General features: G+C 36.9%; 3 protein-coding genes across 4 annotated transcripts in view; 1 reads left to right on the top strand and 2 right to left on the bottom strand.

The window, feature by feature from the left end:
• The window catches only part of LOC121307469 (prostaglandin G/H synthase 1-like), a 31,078-nt gene extending 29,116 nt beyond the window's left edge, over positions 1 to 1,962 (top strand). For both annotated transcript variants that reach the window (XM_041239639.1, XM_041239638.1), the window contains one exon: positions 1,009 to 1,962. In XM_041239639.1, coding sequence (XP_041095573.1) covers positions 1,009 to 1,367 — 359 coding nt within the window. In that variant the 3' untranslated portion in view covers positions 1,368 to 1,962. The remainder of the gene's footprint in view (positions 1 to 1,008) is intronic.
• Positions 1,963 to 3,903: 1,941 nt separating this feature from the next.
• On the bottom strand, positions 3,904 to 17,651 carry LOC121307470. The gene is made up of 9 exons (XM_041239640.1): positions 17,547 to 17,651; positions 16,036 to 16,189; positions 15,566 to 15,684; positions 12,930 to 13,491; positions 9,977 to 10,125; positions 8,816 to 8,885; positions 7,907 to 8,096; positions 5,453 to 5,975; positions 3,904 to 5,249 (listed from the first exon to the last, which is right to left on the bottom strand). Exons 4-9 carry the CDS (start codon positions 13,205 to 13,207, stop codon positions 5,230 to 5,232), a joined length of 1,230 nt encoding a protein of 409 aa, XP_041095574.1. The 5' UTR covers positions 13,208 to 13,491; positions 15,566 to 15,684; positions 16,036 to 16,189; positions 17,547 to 17,651; the 3' UTR covers positions 3,904 to 5,229.
• A 270-nt stretch (positions 17,652 to 17,921) lies between these two features.
• On the bottom strand, positions 17,922 to 26,984 carry LOC121307501 (hemicentin-1-like). The gene is made up of 7 exons (XM_041239682.1): positions 26,815 to 26,984; positions 22,690 to 22,965; positions 20,849 to 21,000; positions 20,448 to 20,601; positions 19,101 to 19,290; positions 18,321 to 18,415; positions 17,922 to 18,118 (listed from the first exon to the last, which is right to left on the bottom strand). Exons 1-7 carry the CDS (start codon positions 26,966 to 26,968, stop codon positions 17,922 to 17,924), a joined length of 1,218 nt encoding a protein of 405 aa, XP_041095616.1. The 5' UTR covers positions 26,969 to 26,984.
• Between the last annotated feature and the right edge of the window lie 375 nt (positions 26,985 to 27,359).

Below are 27,359 nucleotides of genomic sequence, written 5' to 3'. Positions count from 1 at the left end.
AGATCGCCTCACCCCACCCATACAAGGAGAGTATTTTTGGTAAAACTATAGAATACCAATTTGTATGTCAAAATGAATGAAAACAGGCTGCACACCTTTTTATCTGAGGAAAAACATTCTAAATAATGTAGGAGGTTGAACCAGTTTCCCACCTTTTTAAATTTAACAGGTAGATGTAATTTAGGTAGATTGTCTGGTGCTGTAAAATGCTCAAAGAAATCTAGCTGTGGTTTATCAAGGCAGGATCTAGGTTGATCAAATAGGTTCTTGTAAGGTTCTCTTTTAGAATGTATTATGTCGGAGGAATTGCTTTGCTATATTTTATACTGTACAGCTATGACTAAAAGTGTTGCATCGCCCTATAGAATTAATTGTGCTTCATAAAGTCGAATGAAACAAAAGGTGTTTTTTTTTTTAATTGTCAATCCCAAATCTCTAGGTGATGCCATAGCTGTATATCCCCTTGAATCACTCTGTGCACAGTTGTACCATGTTAAGTTTCCTTTCTATCTGTCTGTTCTATAATGCATACGTGTTTTTTCAAAGTCTTGTCGGTGCAACTTCTCGAACTCCATAGAGTAAAAAAAAAAAAAAAAAGCAAAGGCCTAACATTTAGTAGCTACTCTATACAGTATTCGTAGCTAGATAAACTGTGCTACAGTGTTTTGTTACACTTTACTATCTGGCAGAATTACAAAGAGCCACATAGTTTTTTAATAATGTCATACTTGTTTATCGATTTTAGAAGGAATAATAAACGCAGTATTTGGAATCTGGCAAGGAAACATTTTCACACCCTGTGCTGTCCCAGCTGTCACTTTTGTGTTGGTCTTTCTTTTCACTGCCTGATTGTTTTCTAACTAGTGAAGGCTGGTGGTGTGGGAAATTGATAATAATGTAGGTAATGACAGCTGTGTCAGACATGAATGCTAATTGAAATGCTTCATGGGGTTTAGTATGTCACTAACATACACTGTATGGTTAACTTCTTTTATTTCTGCATTTGAGGAGGTGATGAGGAGTTTGCAAAAGAATTGGAGGAGCTTTATGGAGATATTGATGCCCTTGAATTCTATCCTGGTTTGATGCTGGAGGCTCCCCGCCCTGGAGCTATCTTTGGAGAAAGCATGGTTGAGATGGGAGCTCCCTTTTCTCTGAAAGGTCTGCTGGGAAACCCCATTTGCTCTCCAGAGTACTGGAAGCCGAGCACATTTGGTGGAAAAACGGGATTTGATATTGTCAATACAGCTTCTCTTAAGAACCTAGTGTGCCTGAACACAAAGAGGTGTCCATATGTGAACTTCCATGTCCCTGTTGTGAGTTCAGAAGATGACAGAAGTATAAAAAAACCATCCGCAGAACTCTAATATTGAAAATTAGGAGGTTTAATATTTAAGTCATGGTTTACAGTAAAGAAAAAAATGATTTTACATTCCAACAATTTAAATTACAAAAGGAGGTCAATTTATTGTCCAATTCTCCAATGCTGTAACTGTACAGTACAAGAAGCTGGACATTTCTCTTTTTGACTGTTCAAAGATGACACCATTGTGTATTCCAGTGCCCTGTTAGCCCTGACTGTTTCCAAATTCGAAATGGCCAATTTGAACGCCACGTCATTGCTGTAATCCCCAATCGCCTCTCTTCACCCAGTAAGTCTGGTAGTGGATTTTGCTAGCTACCCAGAGTTCAGCCTGTTTGGTCTTTATCTGAGGCTTGATCAATTAAGGTGGCTGTGAAACAGTGATGCAAACAGCTTTTCAGCCTCTTTGCAAAGGTAAACCAGCTAATGCCTTGCTGGTAGCTAGGTGAGCCATGTGGCTTCCATTGTGTATGGAAGGTGGTCTTATTCATGAGCTAAACACATGTGCTTGTATACTGGACTATTTTAGAAAAAATGATAACACTATGTAACACAATTTTTGTTCCTGGGTAGTAAGTGTTATTTTTTAATTGCTTATGCCTCAAAAGTATAGAAAATGGCTATTATTCCCCACAAACTTTGCTTTTGTGACCAGGACAGTGATATTTTGAAATATCACTATTTCCAATGAGAAAACGGGAGCTTTTGTGTCTTTTCGTTCACATAAAGTCAGAAAAAAACAACATATGAATCCAAATTAACATGTATTTATACTAAAGTAATACAAAAATGACTACAAAAGATTTAGAAGTGAGTAGTTTTTCGAGATTTATGATTATATTGTAAATTTACAGTATAATCGTAAATCTCAAAACTACTCGCGTCTAAATCTTTTGTAGTCATTTTTGTATTACTTTAGTATAAATACATGTTAATTTGGATTCATATGTTGTTTTTTTCTGACTTTATGTGAACGAAAAGACACAAAAGCTCCCGTTTTCTCATTGGAAATAGTGATATTTCAAAATATCACTGTCCTGGTCACAAAAGCAAAGTTTGTGGGGAATAATAGCCATTTTCTATACTTTTGAGGCATAAGCAATTAGGAAATAACACTTACTACCCAGGAACAAAAAAAAATAAAATAAATTGTTACACGGTGTAATCTATTAGAAAAGAAAGCATCAATATATTTTACTTTAATACCATAATGCTGTTAAATTCATATTTAAAAACACCATAACAGGACTCCCAAGTGGCTCATCCAGTAAAGGCACTCTGCGTGGAGTGTAGGATGCACCCTGTAGGCTGGAGGTCACCGGTTCAAGTCCAGGCTATTCCACTACCAACCAAGGACAAGCTCGTTATTGGCCAAGCGTCAGGAATGCTGTTATTAGATTAGTAAAAGATTAGTAAACCAGACAGCTGCTAAAGACCCTGCCTCAACAAGTTAAACAAGCACAGCCAAAGAGGGATTAGGGTTGCTTCAGCTTGAGAATTTGAACAGTAAATTTGAATTTGTGGGTATCTATTACCACTTCATGTTACTACTGTGCCTTTTTACCAAATAAAAACCAGTGACGGAGATTGACAGCTTTCTTTTTTTTTGTTACAGCTAATGCAGATGATGGCAATGCTTTGTGATAGAATGTATGTATTTTTAAAAAGCCTTTGACCAAGTCCCACATGAAAGACTTGTATGTAAACTAAAATCAGCAGGAATACAGGGGAGGACATGTAATTGTGTACAGAACTGTATAAAAAGGGAGTAATTGTGAGAGGTGTTAAATCAGGTGGGGTGGGGTACTACTACAAGGGTCTGTGCTTGGGCTCTTACTATTCCTCATTTATATAAATGACCTGGACCAACACAAGACTGTAAAACTTGAAGATGATACCACATTTGGGGGAGTAGTGGACTAGGCAAACTTGTGGCTAATTAATCTGAATGTTGAGAAATGTAAAGTATTGATTATTAGGTATAACAATCCACGTTATACATGTAAAATGAACAGGATGGAAATAGGGGTTGAAAAGGATCCCAGGGTTGTAGTGGAGTCATCACTTAAAATTACCTCGTCAATGTGGGGAGGCAGTTTAAAAGGCAAAAAGTAAGAACAGAAGGTAGGAATTTTTTTTTTTTTTTATACAGTTATAAACACATGGAATAGCCTACCATGTGAAGTAGTAGGATCTAAAATACTGGAAGCATATTAGATTAGATTCTGTGCTTTAAAATTAGTCCCAGTCCCCCCTATTAGCAGAAAATGGTGTGCTAACAAGGGATGAATGGTCTTTTCTTGTTCCTAAACTGTTCTTGTGTTCTTACACTATTGTCAGGGAATGTAGTAATCTGTACTTTTAAATAAAGTTGTCATGCTGTTTTCAAAGAAATAGTTGTGTGTTCATTTAATAGCATAGTGTGGTTACAGAAGAGATGCCGAACTGCCAGTCCTATATACAGTACATATGTTAAATGGGACGTCTCACCATTTACCCTGGCAGAGTAAGTTCTAATATTGTTAGTGTACCAGACCTAGGTTTTATCTCACATGAACAGAACTCTTAAGTAAACAAAGTGATACAAATCTCTGCGCAAGCTGACTACTGTAATATTCTTCAGTACCATGCTAAAAGCAGCACAGATTGTTTCACTGCACAATTTACTGCAGAAGCTAATCTGGCTGGTCATTAAGAAATGCTGATGACTTAGAATTTCCTTCATTCTTGTAAATATTCTTTAAAAAAATGTTTATCCAAAGCTCACAAGATTATCAGCTTTAATCTTTGTTTGACTGGCCCTTCTGTTTTTTTTTTTACTCATAACAAAGTTTCATGATGTTTCACAGTTTGAAGCTTTCACAAGACTGCTATAAAGCCTTTGAGATTTGTATATATAAAACTATGCTTAATCATTTCAATGGTCTTATCTGGTTACAGCTAATGCAATGGGTACTGAAAAGCCAGTAAATATACGATAACCTGTTTAAGCAAATGAAATAAAGGAAAGTTTTACAAGAAATTGTAATTTAAAACCATTTGGGTGTTCCTTAAACATTACTGTACTAAACGTCACACGCAACCTGGAGACCTTTGATTTCCTGTCTCCACTGCAGTACTGAGGGGCTTTGCCAGTATACATACAGAAGGACTTTAAGTAATGTAGCTTGTAAGATTGCTTTGGTATAATTGCTGAAGTGCTAACAGTCAGTTGGTGGTGTGATAATGCAGGTCAGCGCTAATGAACTATGCTACTGTTGGCATGTACTGTACTACCCACCTAAATGCTTTCAGATTTCAAACAATACTGTGTGCACACCACAGATTACTCTCCCATTTTTTTTTCTAATGAATGCAATATGAAATGCATGTCAATAGTCAATGTCAATGTTACCCCGCTGCTGAACCCTGGAGGCAAGAGCCCAGCCCCCCCCCCCCCCCCTCCTAAGTCTTTAGACAGACTTACAATCAATGTTTTTGTGGTTCCTAATAAGGTTTAAATTTAAATAAGGTTTAAATTGTGAAAACAGTTCAAAGTGCACGTAAAAACCATCTCTGAAGATATAATACAATCTAATGACATTTAAAGTGATGAAAGTAAAGAAAGTATCTATGCTTTCTTGATAAATCAGATCTTTTTAATGATCTAAACCATGTATCAAAAATGCTATTATCTATGTCAGCTGTATTGTCTCTTCTGTGATGTTAACAAAGCCCCACTCAGGTATTAAAAATAAATAAATTCCAGATCTTCTATTGCAGAAGAAAAGTCCCCTTACAGGTTATGCTATTTTAGTTTTGGAATTGATCTGTCCATTTTCTATCTTGAACACATACTTATTCTCCAGCCCAGGTTTTCTGCACTCTTATAAGCACGTTCTTTGCACTAAAAAAAAAAAAAAGAAGTGTTACTTTTAACTTAAAGGGGTGTCTTGAAACTCACACCAGCTGTACACAAGGCAATGCAGATGAAAGGAATCACCAGACAGAACTACAGCAACCACATGTATAAACTAGAAAGGAAAATGAAATGGTGATTCATTTGTTTCAACCGCTGCCTGTGTTTCAATGACTTAATGCAAGACCTACCATAATGCACTGAAGAGGTCTGCTGGTCATATTCAGGAAAGGGTGTCTGCCCATTGGAGGAAGGAGGACAGTATGTGGTTCCAGAGTTCTGAACCAGGCCTGGTAGAGACGATGGAGCAGATGTACCCGAGTAAAAGTGTACATCCACAGCCACTGTGGTTATCCCTGGGCTGTTCCGCTCGTTCACTGACACGCTGTGTGACAGGACCAGTGGAGCAAGCAGACTGCGGGAGATGTTGATGTTGTGTCTGATGGGGGTGGTGTTGCTCGCGCTCGGTTCAGACGTCTGGAAGGTAAAGGATGTGTGCACCCCTTCCTCGAGGGAAGCTGGGTTTGGATGGGCCATCGCCTCGGCTTCCTGGTGCTGCATAGGGTTAGTGCTGCCGTGGCCCACTGCAGTGACTGAGGGCTCAGCCTCTTCATTGCTTTCAGTGTTACCTGTCCAGGCAGCTAGACACTTCAGACTGATTCCAGGGTTCAGCAGGGTGGAATTCTTCTCATTGTGAGCAGGCAGTTCGGTTTCCTTCACAAAAAGAACAACAAGGGGAAAAATAAAAATCAGTATTTTGCATGGCGCTTTACAACCGGCAAAGAAAAGAACTGCTTCAAAGAGAAATGGGTCAAATAGATCTTAAAATAAGTTTATATGCATTTGTAACATTATCACTGTCTTTAATCCCCTCCATACTTTCCTCTGCCGGAAATGTAAATACAACTCAATAGGTAACTGGTTTCTCTTGGTACCCAATCACTTCTTGTGCTGTAACCCCTACGGCACAGGAAGTAATTAATAACCAGGAAGCAGCAGTTTAAACTTTGAAGTAATTTCAACTAGAAAACACAGCAGATTGAGGGACAGTGGTAATGTAACCGAAGTAAGGAAACGGAATGTTTGATAATAAAAAGAGAGAGAGAGAAACAACTAGCCAGCACAACATACGATTCCACCAGACAAGTAAAATAAGGAGAGGGGGCTGATATGGACAAAATAGCAATTTTACTCACTATAAAAGTGCATGGGGAACAATGGATTTGAACATACTGTAAACTAGAGACAGATGAAAGGAATCACAAGAAAGCAATAATCCGCATGCGTAGGGGTGTTGTTTGGCACGAGGTGAAACCAAGAATCTGTGAATCTGTTGTCAAGTGAATAAGGCAGCGTGGTTCTGAAAGTCCCAAGCTGTTCTAGCATGGTGGAATATCTGCACAGGATGGAACACTTGTTAGCCAATGAGATTGCCCCTTCTATTCTTGCCATTTTATAATAGTCCAATAATCATCTTCAGCACATGAAAATTAAGCCCAGTGATAATGTTGCTGGTGACACTAAAAAAAATTGAAAATGCATTTTGGTAATACGAGGCAAGACAATGCATGTTAAAAGCATTAACTGTCACTCCTTTCAAATTAGTGAGACTAATCAACTACAATTTTGCATTTTAAGATAGCTATCAAAATCCTAATGATTGTATCTGCAGAAGTCTTATCTTGTATCGATTCAAGGCAGGATGTGTTTTTGCAGCTTAAAGAATCATGAGAAAACTTCATGTGTATTACATTCCGTTGTAAAAAAAAATGTCTTTCTTTTTTTTTCGTTTTTGTAAGCAAGCATCTATGATGGAGAAACATGTGTATGTTTTCCACTCTCACTTTTACTGCACTGATAAGGATTGCGTATAACTGAAGAGTAGTGCTGTTCTACATTGTGGTTCTTTGCTATTGAACACATTTTTTTCTTTCTTGTGAAGCTGTTTTTTGTAAAGGGGTCATTGAATACTGCACATTTGTACCAGACTATCAGAGAGAGAGGGAAGAACCCAACTCTAATAAAGATCACATCAGGACTGAGGGCTGATACACATAGGGAATGCATTGAGCCTGCTGTGTGGGCAAAGTGGTCTGCGTTACCGTCTTGAGATGACACTCTTATAACCACTCATCCTACCACGCGTATACACAGTCCTGACCTCAAAAATTGGATCGCTTAATAAAGGCTAAATATGTTTTATTATCATTTTAAAAATGATCCTATTAGCAAATTAAGAGGGGCCCCTAACCTCTAGTATTTTCAATGGAACGCAACAAATAAGAACAACAACAGCAAGGGTGTTTCTGATAGTGAATTGCAATGTTTTTTTGTTTTTTTTTCCTGAAAAATGTAAGATCAGGAGAAAATAGTGAATTTAAAATGCATTAAAAAATGTGAGGTTTAATCTTGACATTCTTTTGAATGATTAATCATACCTGTTTGCTAGTGATATGAAGTTGTTTTGAAAGACAATTACGAGTTATACAAACTATTAACATAATTCAATGTACGTGAAAATGTTTAATATATATATATATATATATATATATATATATATATAGATATATATATATATATATATATATTATTACTACAGGCTATGCAGGGCATTTAAAGCAAGGCAAGGCCTGCGAGGGACGGACCAGCTCCAGGCCTGCTTCCAGCAGTGTCTCGCCGCTGTGTTCCAAGATGGGTTCCAGACTCTCCTGCTGTGTGTTGGGTGTGAGCTCTGCCGTCACTGTGATAGTGTTGGGCTCAGACTGGCTGGATCTGGAAGTGGTTTTGTAGGGGCTCTGCTCGATGACTGCCACCACAGTATCATCTTCAAAAGCTCTGTGTTTAAGGCAAGAAGGTTGAATTTTCATTTCAGGTGTTTATATTACTTTATTGCAGCAATAATACCACATGAAAAAATTACAAAATCCATTTTAATTTGGTCTCGATTTTTAAACACGTCCATCCACATAAATAACGGATTTCTGAAATGCCCCCAACACCCCCAATGCATATCTGGACTGTCATATTTATTTTACACCTTTTTAGGATCCTCATTTAAAAAATGGAGACCATAATATGATGATCAGTACCCAGTATGTTTAATATTACTAACATTTAAATTATACATGTCATTGAACTAATTCACTGAACCATATGTCTGTCTATCACACCTTACATCAAACTTGTGATTACAAGGATCATCCATATGTGCCTGAACTGGCTTATATTATGATTTCATATTTTATTTAACATGCAAAATAAAACTCCTGAAGGCATCGATGTGAAAGACAATCCACTTCTCATGAAGTTTAAATCACTTGGTGTCTTTGAAATGCTTATACATTTCAAGAAAACCACTGTAAGTTGGCACAGTACTTGTTAGAGTGTAGCGTATATAGGATTCCTGCTTTATTTAAATAAATAATGTCAAGAAACTAATGGCACACATTACAAAAATAATTCAAATGAAGACTGTATATTCCAAATGCATTGACCTAGCAATTGAACAACACTTAGGTTGTAATCTATCTATCAGCAGTATGTTTGTACAGTACCTGTTCTCATATGTTCTTGCCATTTCTGGTTTGCTGCTGTTTCTGTTTGAGGCATCTGAATTGCGCAGCCCTGCAAAGAGACACATTTACAACCTGCTTGATTGTAAATCAAGCATTATTTTGCATTACTTGTTCATGAGTAAAGAAACCACACAGGATGCAACTGTAGTTTTGTATGTCAGTAATATTTGTGTGAAAGTTATAGGCATGGTTATTAATCCTGGCTACTGATTTGTAAAGTGACTAATAATATAAAAAAGAATATCTGTCGCTGCCTACCCGGAATGAATAACCCTACATTAAAAAGGTAGAATGCAAAAAAATAATAAGTTTTCCTGCCTGTCTTGTTGTGTTTCTGTTTTTCATTATATCATTTTTAAAAACGATTCAATACCCCAGGCTGTGTTGCTCAAGATCATTTCCAGGTGCCTTAGTTCATTATCTCATAAGGTCTTTTTGTGTCTTCAATGCGAGACTAAAGGTTACAGTAAAAGACTAACTTGATATTTAGTCTCGTAGACAATTGTGTTGTGATGTAGTTTAGTTAATTGCTGCTGCTAATGAGATGGATTAAATTGGGTGTGTTTTTTTACAAAAAATATTTAGGGAAAAGAGAAAGGCCACAATTGTATTATAATTGTGAAGTACTGAATATTAAATAACACTCAAAATTGGTTGGTCCTCCAAGCACCTTGTTAACAGCAGATAAAAATGCAATTGTGAACAGAATCTCTCAGAGGTGGAACTACTAATCAATCTCTTGTTATAAACTTGAATCTCACATTGATGAGGGAAAAAGCCCTTAAGGTAATTTTAAATGGTTCTCGGCAGAAAGCTATTACTCTTGCTGAGCTTAAAGATAAAAAAAAAAAAAAAAAAAAACTTAACAATTGAAGAAAAACAGAAATAAGATAAGAATTGGAAACCAAATAACTTGAAAGACAAGTCGGTACAAGAACAATACTCTGCTTTAAACACTTTCCATTACACATTTAACCCTGGATAGACCAATGCCAGGCTTACCTCCACTGTATGGTACCTGGAAACATGCCTTTTAGTATGATTTGGTTGCTTTAAAGTTGCTATGGAAACTCCTTTTGTTTCTAGGTAGTGTGGGGGACAGTCCAAGTTCACAGTTATTTTATTCTTATTGTAACTTACAGCCTCTGCCTGCCGGTGGCGCAGTTTCATTTTTCTGGACTAGGGAGTAAAAACCCATCATTATGAATATCAGAGCAAGGGAGACTCCAACCCCCACAACAATGGGAATGTCATGCTTCTCCAGAACTGGGAACCACGACTTCTTGTCCCTACAAATCAAGCAAAGAATAGGTTAGAAGATGGTTAGGACACTGTTTACAGCTGGATTTGAAATACTTTTTCCATAAAGTACTACTGTATAAACATGCAGCTGCACATGTACCCAGATTATGATACTCTCAATAATTTGTGCAAAAGAATGACTTTATAAAGTTCCATCACAATTCGATAAGTCGTTCTTTAGATGTAGGAAAAAATGCAAGTCTGGTGATTTTGCTCTTACAAATATATATTTTTAAAATGATTGATGTTAAATAGAGTTAAATATCACTAACAGAGTAGAATAAAACAATCTGTAGTAGAATGAAAACATGTCATCCAACTGCTTTTAAAACACAGGTTTTTTTTGGTTGTCTATGGCTATCTACCAAGTTTCAGGTTATTGTGTGAAAATGTCATTCAAGTTATTGCAGTGGAAACGATTACTTCATAAAGAACAATCTTGTACTGCAGATGTTCTAGAGATATCTTCTAGCTGCTCGTAATCTTCTATAAGGCAATGATTCTGGGTATTTTGTAAAGTGTAGAGTAGTTACAACATCTTAGGACATCAAACAGGTTCCAACTGTTAGACTTTTTTGAATACTGAAACTGTATATTGGGTTCTTCTTAAAGAATTTATGATTAAAGTAAACCAATAACGGGCATAAGCTATTTTAATTTTAAATTACATTTTTAGAGGCAATTGGTGACACACATACTAATGCACAATGAAAACGCAACACTAAGTTTTCATATACATAAATACATAATGTTATTTACACTTTAAATAGTGAGCAGATAGGTTTGTAGGTAGGTTGGTTATTGTTCCTTGGGATAACAAAACCTTGAGCTCAAGTCATGTGATTTCATGAAAATACCAGGTGCTCAGTGTTTGATATTTGAGTTGAGTTAAAATTGCCAAAATGTGTTGAAGAATTTGTATAAACAGCCATTCGAAAAAGACATAATTTTAATTAATGCAAGAACAGAGAAAGATACAACCATGCCCCACTTGAATAATGAATATCACCTGGTTGCTATCGGCATGATTGAAGTTGGCCTGTCTGTGAGATAAGTAGTCCGGAGAATGAGATGTTCGCTTCAACAGTCAGCAGAATAGACCAGAGAAACCAGGAAACTGGCTCTGTGAGGGACTGGCCATGTCCTGGAAGGCAAAGGGTCACCACACCAGCCCAGGACCATCACATCCGACTGATCCCTCTGCATAATCATTTTCAGACTGCAGTGGCTACAGGACGAGCAATTCCAGGAAGAAATAACCTGCACATCAGCAGAATGACTGTAGCTCGACATTTGCATGAAAATGATTTGCATGTTCGGAAGCTGTCCAGGGTAACAGGTTGACAGCTGAGAGATGAAATCGTCATATCCCGTAGGCCAGAGAACATCTGAGGTGGCGGCAGAGAGAGTGGTGGAGTGTTTTATTCACCGGCGAATGCTGTTTTGCCCTTGACAGACCCGACAGAAGACAACGGAAGTGTCGATTTCCCAGCAGGACCATGCAAGACCACACAGTGCTAGGATTACAATTGCACGACTTCAAGAAAACAATGTCGAGGTCTTGCCATGGCCAGTTTTTTTCTCCTGACAAACAGAACATCTGTTGGACCAAATCGCCAGTTCCATCCACAGGAGACAACCGCGACCAGCCAACCTTCGCCAGCTGGCTGCAGCTGCACAGGAAGAGCGGCAGAACATCCCACAGCAATCTGTCCAGAGGCTCATCAGGTCTATGGATCAATGCTGCCAGGATTGTGTTAATGCTCAGGGAGGTCATACCTGATACTAACTTTGCAATGTTTTATTTTGACAGTGTGTCAAGTTTCATACTGAAAACTTAACATTATTCTTTGACCTGTATTTTTGTTCACATTTTCTGTGATTTTGTTAGATATCTATGTTTAAAATATTTAATTAAAATAGACCCGAGTGTTGCATTTCTTTTGTGCATCAGTTGAAAAACACAACATAATTTAACAATTGGTGCTATTTACTTTTTACATGTTTATTTTTTTATTTTTTTTACAAGCTAAAGAGATTTAATTTTTGATTACTTTAAAAAAAGAAAACATTTCCGAAGAGTTGTTTCAGTTAGCTAAACCCAAAGATTAGCTAGATAAGTTTCAAGAAAAGAACAATCTTTTCATTTGATCTTAGTGCTCTTTTTATTAAACCATCATGTAGCTAAGGAGAAATTGAGATTAAATTTAAAAAAATAAATAAATAAATACCTACATCTGCATAGAAGCATTCCCAAATGCAGTAAAAACAGAACATTTCAAACAAACAGATTTTGGTGGGTTTTCTGGTTTTGTTGATTAAAATTTTTTTCTGAAGACACTTTTTTTCTGTCTGATCTTTTAAGAATACCATATCTCATTTTATGTGAAGCCATTTGAGTTCATTACTTCTCTGTGTGCTAAAGAAATCTAAATGAAGAACAACACTCAACAAAAACATTAAGAAAAATGATAAAAGTGAAGGCAATGCAAATGGAGAGACTGAAAGAAACTAAAATGTAATGTCTTTGACACTGAAAAAGGCTTCTGTTCAAAACGTTTATCGTCACATTTTAGTTTATTTTAGTTTTGAGTATTTGATAATAAAAACTGAGATTACCTTTAGTAATCCTTTTTTAATCGTTTGACTCAAAACACACACATTTTATTTGAATGATCTGGTCTTTTACCTGATCATGCCCAACTTCTCGTGAGTTTGTTTTCTGGACTTTCTCATCCTTCTGCAGATGAAGGCATCCACTATTTTGTTCTGTAAAGTGTGAAATGCTTACCATGTCATATCATCGCTTGTCCTCATGGGCGATTGAGACGTATTCTTCTTTGGCCATTCTGTCAGTTCAGAGTTACCCGGCTTTGACGAGTTGCCAGACCGGTTTTGAAGATGCTCCGTTTGGACGGAGTGCAGGCTGCCTCCTGTAGTAAGGTGGGAGTATGCATCAGGTGGCTGAGTCTGAGCCTCAGATAGAGGCTGAAGAGCTGTGATGGTCTGGGGAGTTTCTAGCTCTAATTGAGAAGAACTTTTGACCTCAGGTGTGTTAAAGTCTGCCATGACGGCAGCATTTTGGATGGGTATTGGGGCAGGGGCAGGTAGCTGGGTGGACTTTAGTGGTATCGGAAGTAGGGGTCTAGGGCTGAATGAAGCAGTGAAGTCTGGGTCTTTTAAACTCAATGAAGGTACTGTAACAGGGAAGTGTTGTGCACCAGCTGAGCCAGCAAGTGTTTCGGAGGGTGCTGTTGTGTCCTCAAGGCCAGTCGAGCTTGGCGGCTCTACTGTCAGAGTTGTAGTTATATCGTAAGACACTTCTGAGGCAATCTCATGGTGTGGAACAGGAGCTGAAATGATGAATTAGATTTAAAAATAGATGTGCAGTCATATTGAGTTTACACAGCATGGTCTAGATGGAGATATGTGGTCCGACATTACTATCTCACGTCATAAAAATACGTATTTAAGAAACATTCTCATCTTATTTATTATTATATTTATTTAAGAAACTTGACGTTTAAGTTAATATCTTATCATAGTATATAATTCGTTTATGGTTTTCTTATAAGACCTTAGATTACTACTATGACTCCGTTAGGGGGGGTGGGGGGGGTGGGGGGGCGGCACCAAGGATATTGCTGTGAATATAAATCAATGAAAACACTAAACATGTTCAGTGTGTACTTTGTAATACTGTGAAATGGGGTTACAGCGTAGCTTATTCCTTAATTTTTTGGAATATAGGTGTACATGTGGGTTTCCTAATATTGTATAAACATTAAATGAATCAAGTAATCAGATTTTTTTTAAATATTCTAAGGCTTGGTGAAGACTTTTGGGACATTTATAAAAACATTAAAAATCTATTTTTATTCTTTAAACAGGTGACATTGTATAATTGGGGACCTTTAAAAAAACAAAAAACAAAACATCTAATCAGCAGTCTAGTCCAGAGAAACCAGGTAACTGGCTCTGTGAGGGATAGGCCACCTCACCACACCGGCCCAGGACCGTCACATCCGACTGATCCCTCTGCTTAATCATTTTCAGACTGCAGTGGCTACAGGACGCGCAATTCCAGGAAGAAATAACCCGCGCATCAGCAGAATGACTGTAGCTCGCCGTCTGCATGAAAATGATTTGCATGCTCGGAAGCTGTCCAGGGGTAACAGGTTGACAGCTGAGTGACGAAATCGTCATATCCTGTAGGCCAGAGAACATCTGAGGTGGCGGCAGAGAAAGTGGTGGAGTGTTTTATTCACAGATGCATGCCGTTTTGCCCTTGGCAGACCATCTCACCATTGTAGTATGGAGTTAGCAAGATTTTAAGACTTTAGGTCTGTAAAACCTTGAAATCCTATTGTAAAATGAGTGATGCACCTACAGTATCATGTGATGTATGAATGTTTTTTAACTGTACTTTGTTTGCTTGTAGTAATGTTAATACAATGCTCACTATAGTGCTTGGAAGCCATAGTTACAAGGCTGTGCTATTTGTGGTCCTCCTTATAATGATAATGAAAGTACTGGTAGTTTAGAATTATAGGGAAAATGAGAGCCATGACCATACCATGTCATTGTCATGGAATCACTCTAGTTTATAAACAATGCTTTCAATAGCTCCCAGGAAATCTTACAAGCTGAAACACACAAGCGCGTCCAGGGAATTAAAGTACTTTGCAATAAGAAAGCCCACTTCAATGGGTATGATTGGCATAATATGTACATGTTTTTTCATGGTACTGTATTGTTGTTCCTATCAAGTATTCATTTTTTCACATCAGTCATATGAAATACTTCAGCTTTTTAATTGTACCTATTCAAACTAAAGAATAAGAAAAGAAAATGGGTTATACATTTACCGTGGTTTATCAAAGTTTATCATGCTTTCATATGTTAGTTCACTTTGCTATGCTGTTACCATGGTTACATTTTTATAAGGTACCACTATGAACTCCTGCACAATTCAAAAACGCATTGAAAGAAGTCCACTAAAACTGTGCTCACAAAACTGACCTCACCTGACCAGGTGCAAGCAGGATCTGACTGGTCAAAATGGCATCAAGATCCTCCATGAACACACACCAGCGCTGTGTCCGAAGCTTCTTCCACAAACTGGTAACTGATAACACTGCTTCATTTCTGTTAATAACTAATGTCTAATGATAATGACGGTGCTGTAAAGTGTAACTTTTCATTATTGGGATGAATACAACTTGTTAAATTATACTTCAATCCTTGTTGTGTCACTCCTTCACACAGGGAAATACACGAATAAATCATTTAGTTTCCTTACAGGTTGATAGAAACAAAGAAAGCTAAAAAAATAAGTCATTTTTGGTCACAAAAACAATTTATTTTCCCCCAAACCTCTAATAATCTTTGTAAATAAGAGAAAACGACAGTAAGCAAGTCTTTTACCTGCCACTTGCAGGATAGCTGTCTCTCGGGATTGCCCTGCTAGATTCGTTGCCTCACAGGTGTACGCTCCCTCATCATAGGCAAGTACCGAGGAAATGTACAACGTCTGGTTTTTAAACCTGAGAAATGAAATACAGACTAGTTAACCCTGTAGACTCTATTAGAAATATATTTAATGTCAGAAATATAACTAAACTTAGATTGTGTTTCACCTTGGCTGATGCTGAGATGGTGGTTCCTACTTTGGATGATTATTCAACGCTCATTTCATTGGCCTATCCAATGGGCTTATGAGTGACACTGATGTCTCTAACAGCTGCTGCTTGAGCAATGTACTGTGTGCTACATAATACAGCTAATGTTAATGGTGTACTGCACCATTGTCACCTGTTGGACATTTACAAAACTGCAGTTTGACTCAGAGAGAGCAGTCAGGATTCAAAGCAATATAAAAATCAGACCCTTCTTACCCTAGTGTAATCCTTCCTCCTGCCCCGACAGCTTGGCCTTGTCTGTACCAGTGAACGGAGGGAGATGGCTGTCCCGAGGTGTGACACTGGAATGAGGCTCCTGATCCCAGCAACACCGTGTTCAACTGTGGTGACACTGTGACGACAGGTGGGACTGAAGCACAAACAAAACACAATGTTATAGAGTCAATACTTCATACCATAAAATATCAGATTTTACCCTGACTTGAAATAAAACATCAGTCCATATTTAATCATGCATAACTTAACATGTATACAAAGCATTCAATGGTAACCCATATAGCAGTACTGAGCAGTAATGCATTTATTGATCAGTTTTGATGATACGTCCTTATTCTGTACTTATATGTGGTGAAATACTGAAGTTTCTTTTTAATACAATGTTTAATTAAAATGTTAAGATGTACTTCATTATATATTAGATGCAAACGCTGAACACCTGCAATAGGCATCATGTATTATGTGTAAAGGGGTACTGTATGACTGATTCATTTGCTAAGCAAATATATAAGAGATGGATCTAGCCTTATCACCCTGATTGAGTGTCCCAGCCTCCCTTGCTTTGTACATCTAAGGCAGGCTGCTAATGATCAAGCTTTACATATCCTGTATTCAATGTGCAGGCTGTCATGACATGAGAGATATCTCCCTTGTGTATTGCATGGGATCTCACAAATTCAATCCTTTTGCTTTTTTTTTTTAAGCAGTCTTTAGTTTTACCAGTTTGTTTTTAATAGGGGGCTTTCTTTACTCAATTCATGTCTGTACAAGTCACCAGGAGTTTGTAATCTGCCGGCAAAAGACATTTCCTCAACTGATAGCAGCATTATCAGTGTGAAGCAGACGTGAAGCTGGACTGTATTCCATACCTGGAAAGCCTTTGCAACAACCGAATTTGCTTTTATTATTAGACTGCAAAGTTTCACAGTTCCGCCTTATCAATTCCTAGTAAATGCTTTTTAGGTAGTAATGGACTTGACATGTAGGACTTTATTTCAGAAGCAAAGGCAAACTATGACAGGAATCAAATAATTGAAATGCATAACCTACTGTAGCAATATTTTCCTAAAGCAATAAATGATCAAAGTTTTGCATTTGCATGCTGTTATTGTATACTTGTTGTATTCTTAAAGACTTCAAAGGCTTTTAGATTTCTAATACATGGAATCAACAATACATGGCTGGCAGTGAGAGATGTATAGCCTGCTTACCCAACTTGCTCAGAATAGATACATCACATTAATCGTCCTCTATTGAAATATATACAAAAGATTTGAGTAATACATCCCAATCCGTGCAATAGTACCTCAAATATTTAGTTTGTGAAATTATTATTATGGAGTGTCTATAGTGCAGCTTCTATTTTGGTACAGTATGTCAATACAGTAATGGAGAGAGGCGATTGCCAAGCGCTTTAAGAGTTCATTGCAAAGTGGATTTATTAAACATTGAACCTTGAGTGCTTCAAATAAACAGAAAATGTGACTTACCCAACACGTTTAGATACAGTTTTCCAGAGGATACTGAACGGCCCAGATAAGGATTTGATGCTCTGCAGAAGTATATTCCTCTGTCTGGTTCTTGGATTCTTGAAAATAAAATCCATTATTTGTGTTTCTTATACTGTACATAAACAGACAGACTTGTTAGCAGCATGTAGCTATAGTTACTGCTCTATAGTCTATGTTCATCAACAGACTGCAATGCAAAATAGGAAATAGGTTGTGGGAAAGAAATTTAAGACATCATATGCATCTAAACAATAATCCTTCTATTTGCTAAATAGTTCTACCTCACATGCAATAACTGTTTATTCACACATTACTCATATTCATATTTAAAACTTAGTTTGTATCAATTCAAAATCACAAATACCTCTTAAAAAAAAGATCTCCGCTCTCTAGTACTGTAAAGTGTGGCTTGTTCTTTAAAATCCTGCCATTCATAAACCAGGTGACAATGGCTGGCGGCCTGCTGGAGGGAGGCCTGCAGGTCAGAGTGACAGCTTCCCCCTCCACGGCAGTGACATTGGCAGGCTGCTGCTCAAATCTCCAGTCCATCACTGCACAGAGAGAATAGCACAGGTCAAGCACTGACACACAGAATGCACTGTTCCTGCACAATGGGCTGCTACTTTACTACACAGAAGCTTGGGTGCCCTGCCTCTTACGTTATAAGCATTACGACAACGCTGTTGTCAGGCCTTGCTGTATAAGGAACACTATGAGCAATATTGATAGAGGTAAGAGAAATGAAGACAGTACCAGCAGGGAGCAGGTATGCAGCCAGAGACGTCACTGCTTCCTCTGCATTCCTGGCTTCACAGTAATAGTGCCCTTCATCTTCCAGAGAGACGTTTCTGAGAAAGACAAGCTGCAATTAGGAAGCCAGCAAAATGACTGAAAACCAGTCTCAAATACCAAGGTAAAAGCAATCGTCATTTTAAATGATTAATAGTGTTATTGGCCATGCCCACTCCTTTGCATTTAGAAACAGGACGTGCAGTTTCATTAAATTGATTAACATGATTTTTAATCGATTTGTGCGATTAGTCCTTCATAGATTAAAAGCTTTTAGCGATCAGAATTTGGTGCATTACAGTGACTACGGTGCTATGACTATGGTTAGACTCAGTTCGAGGTATAGTTGTAGCAATACTCTAGTTCTGCCATAAAGAGCCCCATTCTAAATTGGCAGAAAACATTCTGGATTAATAAATAGTGCAAAATGATCTTACTGTTGACCACTAGATGGCAGCGTATACGCACTAGCTGTTCACTAGGTGGCTCTGGATCCTAAACCACAACAAACTGATTGACAACTCAAGAGCTGTTCCTGATCTCAGGTCAAAGCACCTTAACACAGAGTATGAGAGATTGAATAAAGCACAGTAGCTGAGCCTGAAATACCACTCAAAATGACTGGTAACACCATGAAAAGGTAAAAAGACAAAAGTATGCAAATGTAATGCAAAGCTACTCTAACCAGACCATAAGCAAACTGATATCACACCTAACGATCCTAACTTGGAAATAAGGGCTTACTTAAATACAAGTAGCTGGCCTCCTTCCTCAGGTGCCAGGTGTGCTGTGTTCTCTAGAGGCCTGTTGTTTCTGAACCACTGCACAGAGGGACGGGGGAATCCGTGGACAATGCATTTCAACACAGCTTCCTTTCCAGTTGCTATAGTGAGGTCAGCTGGACCCTGAGCAATCACCAGTTTGGATGGTAAAACTAGATCAAATCAACACAGCAGTATTCAGAAATCAGTTAAAGCTGCAGGGTCCAGGGATTAGTGTTGCCACCTGCTCGGCTTTTAACCAGCATGGACGTTTTGGTAGTTTGATTTTATTCATAAAAACAGAATTTTGGAAAAAAAAAAAAAAAAAGCAAGCTTTCATTAATATGTTCATTCCAGTGCTATCTGGAGGATGTCCGGGAGAAATCTCAGAGTTGTAAGTATTCTGTCTAGTATTTTTCATCATGTTTATGCTTTTATTCAACTTGAACAAGTCTTAAACAAATGTTTCAAAGATACAGAGGGTTTGAATGTAACACTGCTGTGCAGTTTTGAAAGAAACACATTTCATTGTAAGCCTATCAGCTACTACACTTGGTAAACAATTCTTTGTTTGCAAGCCATGCTTTCAGATCATACCAAGTTATTTCACCTGGGGGGTGAAATTGTCCCCACCCCTTTAATGGCCTCTTCCCAGTTTCTTTCACTATTGACTGACACACTTTCAGCCACAAACAGAGTTTGAACCAGAAGGCAGTGCTGACGTGAATTGACAAAGGAAGTGCGGGAGTAAAAGATTTTCTGAGAGCAAGGTATTTGACTGAGAAATTAGTTTAACCAAACATAGTACAAGATATCTTATTTTAAAAGGTTTGTGAATTGACAAAGGAAGTGCGGGAGTAAAAGATTTTCTGAGAGCAAGGTATTTGACTGAGAAATTAGTTTAACCAAACATAGTACAAGATATCTTATTTTAAAAGGACCAAAAAAAAAAAAAAAAAAAAAAAATGCCATTGATTGCTTTTAAAACTGCACCACTGAGAGCTACAGTGCTATCCCTGTTCAGGTCTGGCTAATTCAGACACTATTGTATTAACAGTATTGACAACACTCAAGAGCAGCACTTCATTTTCTCATTCACAGCATGGGCCTATAAGGTGTCATCCTTATAATGGTATATAGATATTGTGTAAGTACAGCACAAACACTTTGCAAATTGTACTCTGTTTAACTTTTTAGGGCTATATTGTAATTAGAAATGTTATTTGAGGTAACAAAACAACATGTCTTCACCCATTTCATTCACCACCATAATACCAAATGGCATTAGCAATTGCATGAGCCTAACAGAGAATATAGGGCTCATTCAAACCTGGCACTGTGAGAATGGCTGCTTCACTGTACACATCAGTTCCTAGCAGAGGGTTATGCGTTACACACACGTATTTGCCTGCGTCTTCTTTGGATACCACAGGAATACGCATTGTCCCAGAGACCTTCAAGTGATTGCCCCCTCCATACTGACCCTTATCAACGATGAGAAAAAGAAGATTGGGTTTTTGTTACCATAGATTAAATACTGCAAAAATAGGCTTACATATAAATTGCTGTTTTTTTTTTATTTAACAGTACTTTCTGACAAGGTGCTCCTACATTCAAAAGTACAAAATGTTAGGCTTGGTTAGCACTCTGCACACTGTTTCTATTAAGTCATGTAGAGCACTATGCATTGTCAACACTGTTTTCTGCTCGTTTTTTTCCCCACCGTATTACCTGAAATTGAATTCCTTCAGCCAACGGCTTTCCTTCTTTCTCCCATCTGATCTGAGCCGAAGGTAGACTGTCCCCAGAAACGCATTCGAAGAATGCGCTCTCTCCTGCATTCACGGTCTGAGAGACAGGACTGTAAAACACTGGAGTCATGTCTAGAAGACAAAAAAAGGTTACAGTACAGGGAATAAACATCAATAATGGAGCACAATAAATGGTCAAAAGTTTGAAACACAATGGAAATTAATGACCAGCACCACATATTGCCATATATCGCTTGCCAACTACTTCATTATAGCATCATTCCTGCTGTACATAGAGATGTTATGGTGTGGTGTGGGAACCAATGTTTTGTGGTTCTCTCTTAGATTGAGCATACAGTACCTACTATGTACTATGGTAGCAGTGATTTAGTCAAGCTTATTTTAGTAAATGCAAGGCCAATACTATGCTTGAGTTTGCAATTAAGTCTTGTGTATGTTAAAACTTTCAAAACTTTCTAAAGGAGTTCTGTTTTTCTGGCTGTCCACATTTCTATAGGGACTAAATGAAGCCTCTGCAGACAGCCCCATACAGAGATCATGGACACTGAAACCTTCTCTGAAGAGGGGAGGCTCACACTCCTGCAGCAACAATATGAAATATCCCTAATTGTGATTTAAAGAACCAGAGATTTATATTAAAAGTGTAGCAAATCATTTTCACTGAGCTGCGCATGTCTTCTGTTTAATTGAGGAATTGCAGATTTCTACACAGTAACTTCTAAACATCTGTATTTCCTTCTCTGAGTTTTATATCACTTCCTGTGATAAAGGTCAGTTTCCATGGTCTGGCTAAAAAGGCTGAGCATATGAGTAAGTCTGACACAGGGAGTACAAGTTTACCAGGAATCGCAGTCCATATTATAGAGTCCATATTATATTATCTGAGGGCAAGAAAAGACAAGTGCACAAAAGATATTCAACACAGAGATTAGGGGACCAATGATATTGTTGCTAATACAAATAAGCAATATAATAAATTTTAAAGCTTTAGTACAGTATTCTACAAACATGACGTCTGTTTACAATAGCTCTTCCATAGTTTAGTCTTCCGAGTGCTACTTGTTGGCCTGTTTGTTTTCTGTTGTCCTGTTTGTTTTCCGTTCCTTTGCACTCCTGAATTCTAGTTCTCAATGTGAGGGAACAAGAGCTTCCCCCTCGCAACATGATTGTCAGAGTATCACTCTGCTGCCACTTGAAACTGTAGGAGGTTATTAATAACATTATAGTGCAGGCAGCAAAAAAAAAAACAAAAAAACGTGTTTTTCTAATGTGTAACAGACATCATTATCGCTTTGAGGCCACTTCACAATTAAGGCCACTTTTTTACAGACCCAATTCTGATGGCAATGTAAAGTCACCTTCAGTATTAAGGCCACCATCTGCATTCCCGGGTATAAAAATACCTCCTAAATTACTTCTCTAATAAGACCAACATACTGAAGCATTTCCACCAGAAAAAAAGAAAGTGATAACCAGTTAAAATAAAAAGGCAAAGCTATTTAAATAAATAGTCAAAACTTGGATGCCGCTTCAGTTGTAAAGACGCTCTTTTATTAAACACATAACCCTGTATCAAAATTGCTTAGGAATCTCTCTGAAAAACCACACAAGCATAACATGTTGTCATAGTACTGTACTATTATGCCTGAAACAATATGGATCTTATGAAGGTACTGTATTCCACTGTATTTTTCTGACCTAAAGAAAATGTTCTTCAGGTACATAACATATAGTGGTAAATATACCATAATAATATATCATTGTTTTATGTAGTATGTAGGTTAATTAATATTTACATACAGGCCTTGTATATGCTGAAAGTAGTGTTGATAACAGAAAGCCTGGAGCTTGCTTGGCAAGTGTAGCTCCCCAAGTCATCTGCCCGCAGGCTGGGAAAAAACAGGGACCCATTGGTAGGCTGGTAAACCCGGGTGTCCAAGTCCAGTATGGGTTCCCTAGAGTTTCTGAACCACTCAATTGCGGCTTGGCTTTGAAGGACAGTGTCGTACGCCGCGCAGGACAGCATCAGTGGCTTCTCCAGAGAGGCTACGCTGTCGTTAGGACGAGAAGTAAAAACTGAAAGAAGACAAGAAACGTCAGGGCTCTGCACAGTAGGGTGTAGTCTTATATTCTAAACTGTAGCGGATCTACATACCGCTGCTGTTTAACTCTGTTTTAATCCAGCTGGGTACAGTTTAGTTTGCTTAGAAATGCTGTATACAGGTTGAGAAAAGCATGAAGGATTTCCAGTGATGCTGGAATAAGTATTAGGGACACCTGCCATTATTGTCAGTACTGGAAACATGACTATTCCTCAAATCATTACTGCCTGCAATTACAGGGATGTTGGGAGAGGGAATCTGCATTAAAGCCTCATCTGTGAAATACAAGGCTATAATCTTGAGCCATAGTTACAAGATTATTCTATTTGTATTCCACTTTATAACATCAATGAAAATGCAAGTGGAACAGCATTATTGGGCACAAGGGAGCTACAACCATGCTGCTCTGTAACTGGTTCTGCACTATAAAAGGACCGCCTGGATCAGGATGAAGGGAGTGCACTGGATCACTCATTTCTTCAGTCCTGCTGAGAATCTGTGTTTATTTAACATTCATTCAAAATATACACATATTATTACAAATTACTGCATCCTGGTCTCTTTGCTGGTCTGACTGCAGCTGGACCATTGAGGGAGTTTGAACTGCAACACACAAAGAGAGTAAGTAATAGGAACTTTTCATCAGCAAAAACGTCTTTAGAATTAATTTCAAATTAAAGTATAGAAAGCAAACAAAGTACCAACAAAAAAAAAAAAAAAACGAAGAAAAAATATTGCTAGTTCTAATAAAATACATGTATATTAAAACTGAATTTAAATCCAAAACAGCTTTACCATATTTCAATGGGGATATTACAGAACACACTGTAGATTACTTCAGATTAAGTCTCTGTGCTGACAGAAGTATGAACATAGTTATTACAGAAGATTGCAAATGACTGCAACTTTACATTACTGCCCAGAAGGAAGTGGAATCACTTCTTTCTCCCCGTTTCACCTAAAATGGCAGCTTGAAGCTCTCTGTTGCTTAGTAACTGAAGGAACCAGATGAAGGTTTTTAAAAAGCCTTTTGTCACTTTTAACAAAAGCTGGGGAAATTAACGTGGGACTTGTTTTGTGAACTAATTCTTCAGCATGCAAGCAAATGTTTTGTTTGCCTTATTTCCTGTATTTTTGTCGGGCTCGTGATCATTGGAGAGATAAGTGTTCTCTTTAATTGAATTGAATTGAATTTAATACGCAGCCTAGCACTATTTTGGGAAAACAGCTAAGACCCATGTTGCATGTACTAACTATAGTGTTTTAGTTTATTCCTCCTGCGTTTGTACCTGTTGTGTGTAAATTAAAAATATATATAAATTTCAGAAGGGGAATTCATATATTCAATTATTTATTATGTTTTGTGTATGTATGTGTGTGTGTATATATAAATAATTGTGTGTAATAAAACTTATTTTCAAATGACACCTGCCTTAACTGAACATTATCTCAATTTTTTCTTAATGGACGTATTATAGTTTTGTTTTTAATGTATTTTTAGTCAGAACACGCATACATAATTCAAATTGACAGTCAACACCAGAAAGATAATACATTCATAAATAATGGTACATTAGTTCTAATTCAACGTGCTATATACGTGATTTAATAAAACACACATTTCATAAATAAAAATCAAAGCTATTTTAATGATAACTTAACAAACGGGACTCTTAACAAAAGAACTGAAAACATGCATGTGCTTAAATAATAAATTCGTGAGGCACGAGGCTCCAAATAATCAGTTAATGCATGAGGCTCACAAAAAATTAAATTCACAGTGATCAATAATTGATGAATAGGAGAATGGTTGCGTCTCTAGTAAAGCATATTATTCAAATTGTGTGTTTTGAAAGTGAAACGAGGCATTACTCTTTCTTTAAAAGGGGCAGTCTCTTGAAACATGGAAAACCAACAATAATGTGCCCTTTGGTGCCATTAAAATTATATATAGTTTTGTTTAGGTAAATATAGCATTTTGTTATATAGCATATATATATAATATATATATATATATATATATATATATATATATATATATATATATATATATATATATATATATATTTTTATAATATTTTATATTTTGTATTTACCAAGTTAATACTAGTATATATTTATCCAGTATTTTTAAATACCTCTTTATTGTATTTGTTTGACAGTAAAGTACTGTAAAATGTCATATTTGGTTTTGCACAAATACTGTGGTTTATAACAAGCAACTCAGGATATTAATTTAAGGACCCAAACGATAAATTATTTCTTACTAGCTACAACATCAAAAGTCTGTTTTTTTTTTTCCCAATCACAAAACAAATGTGAAAGTTGCTCCCAAGTGACCAGTCACAAAACACCAAGGGCTGTTTTAAAGAATGTTTTTAAGGGGTTTTGTGACAAATGTTTATAAAAAATGTTTCATGAACTGCAAACTTAATCAAAACAGGCTTTAATAAAACGTTATCAAAATATTCCTTAATACCATGCTTATAGTTTTGTGAATATGACCCAATAGCACAACCAATCCTATCACTGGACCCCTTAGCTTATCTTTAAAATCCGTTGGTTCTTTCCTTGTGTTTTACGCTTCAATATTGAAAATGAAAATAAATAAAAGTTGCTTCTTCTTCCTCTGCTATAGGTCACTTTCACTCCAATGGTCCAGCTGCAATGGCAGGGGACTGGATACAGGAAACATTTCTCCAGATTGAAGTACAAAAAGGGAGACATTTCCAATTCTACTAATGCTAATAAGAGGAAAGAACATTGATTTAAATGTAGATGTTAATGATAATTGACAATGCAGTCTGTGTTACAATTAACACAAGCAGCTTGAAACAGGGCAAACTAAAAAAAAAAAAAAAGGTACCAAGTGTGTTTGCAGCTTGACAGCTTAATGGAAAAATCTTCTTAAAGGCAAACAACTATCCTGTTCCAGATCAATTACAAAATTGGATGCATTGATATTATTATTATTATTATTATTTATTTATTATTATTATTATTATTATTATTATTATTATTATAATAAAGTTTTGAAATAGCTGCATTTTTACATATTTTATTTTTTTTTATATTGTAGACCTGTCTCTAAATATCACTGCATATACACGGTTTATTTTTTTAGCCCTGTTATATGTAAAATGATTGAATATTTAAAATATTATCTCTCAAAGACAATGATTAGGATTCTGAAATTCTGTATTAAGTAAATGCCTGTTTGTGTTTACATGAAATATAAAACAAGTGTGCAAAACCCCTCCCTTATCCGAGCATTAGGTTCAAATTTCTGTAATAATTTCTGTATATTTCTTTGATGGTTTGTATGAGATCCTTGGTATTCCCACTTTGTGTTTGTTTTCTGCAAGCTGCAGATGTTTTATTTGAAATATTCATATTCTAGTAAATACTCACTTTGCATTTTGCCAGTAGTAAAAATGAACCAGCTATAAAAAAAGGTGTTTATTTATCACAAGTATCCCAAATGCATATCTCAGTTCTCTCTCCAAAAACACCCCTTTTGAAAACAAAGCTGAAAATGTCCTTAATCTTCCACACAAACTGTACTTTCCAATGCACCCATATAAAAAGAATACTATATAATTCCATAACACTATAATTTACTATATACTAGAACTCCTTGTAGTATAATACAGTCCATTTGTAGTATTAAATACTGTATGCATGGGCATTATCACACTTAACATTGTGTTTACAGCCTATATACAGTAAGTAATACTGAACACATGTTGATAACATAAAGCCATGCTTATCTTTATTTGATCTGCAGTGTGCAGAATTAACATTTACCCTTGATCCTACTTACCTAGCTCTGCAGAGCAGCTGCTATCCCATAGGTAGTAGTGGAGGATTACACTCCAGGAGAGGAAATATAATGCCATTCTGCCTTCAACTGTTGCAACGGTACGTTCAACTGAAACCCCAAAGAGACAGACTGCCATACCACGCTGCAATCTCATTCGATAAGAAGACTCAGTATGCTGCAAAACAGTATTAGCCAACAGGTATTGCACAGATAACACACACACACACACACACAAACACTGCTAGTGCTCTCCTACTTATTATGGAATTATGTAAAATGAATTCATTATATTATGCTTCATATTATTACAAAGGGTAAGGTGTATTTCATTTCTTCTACATGTTTATTTTATTGCATATTTATATTGCAATTGGAAAAGTTACAGAAATTCTATATTCTACAATCCTAAAGCATTTTTCATTTTGGTGATTGTTTACTGCACTAGGCATATTTTAACCTTTTGCAAACCATTTTAACGAGAAACCATCCTGTTTGACTGTTCAGTTTGTTTGTATTCTCTCTGGGATGTTTCGGCTCCAATCGCA

Source organism: Polyodon spathula, chromosome 56, assembly GCF_017654505.1.
Source record: "Polyodon spathula isolate WHYD16114869_AA chromosome 56, ASM1765450v1, whole genome shotgun sequence".
Classification (NCBI taxonomy): Eukaryota; Metazoa; Chordata; class Actinopteri; order Acipenseriformes; family Polyodontidae; genus Polyodon; species Polyodon spathula.
Note: the sequence above shows the minus strand (reverse complement) of the source record. Positions and strands in the feature narration are given on the sequence as shown.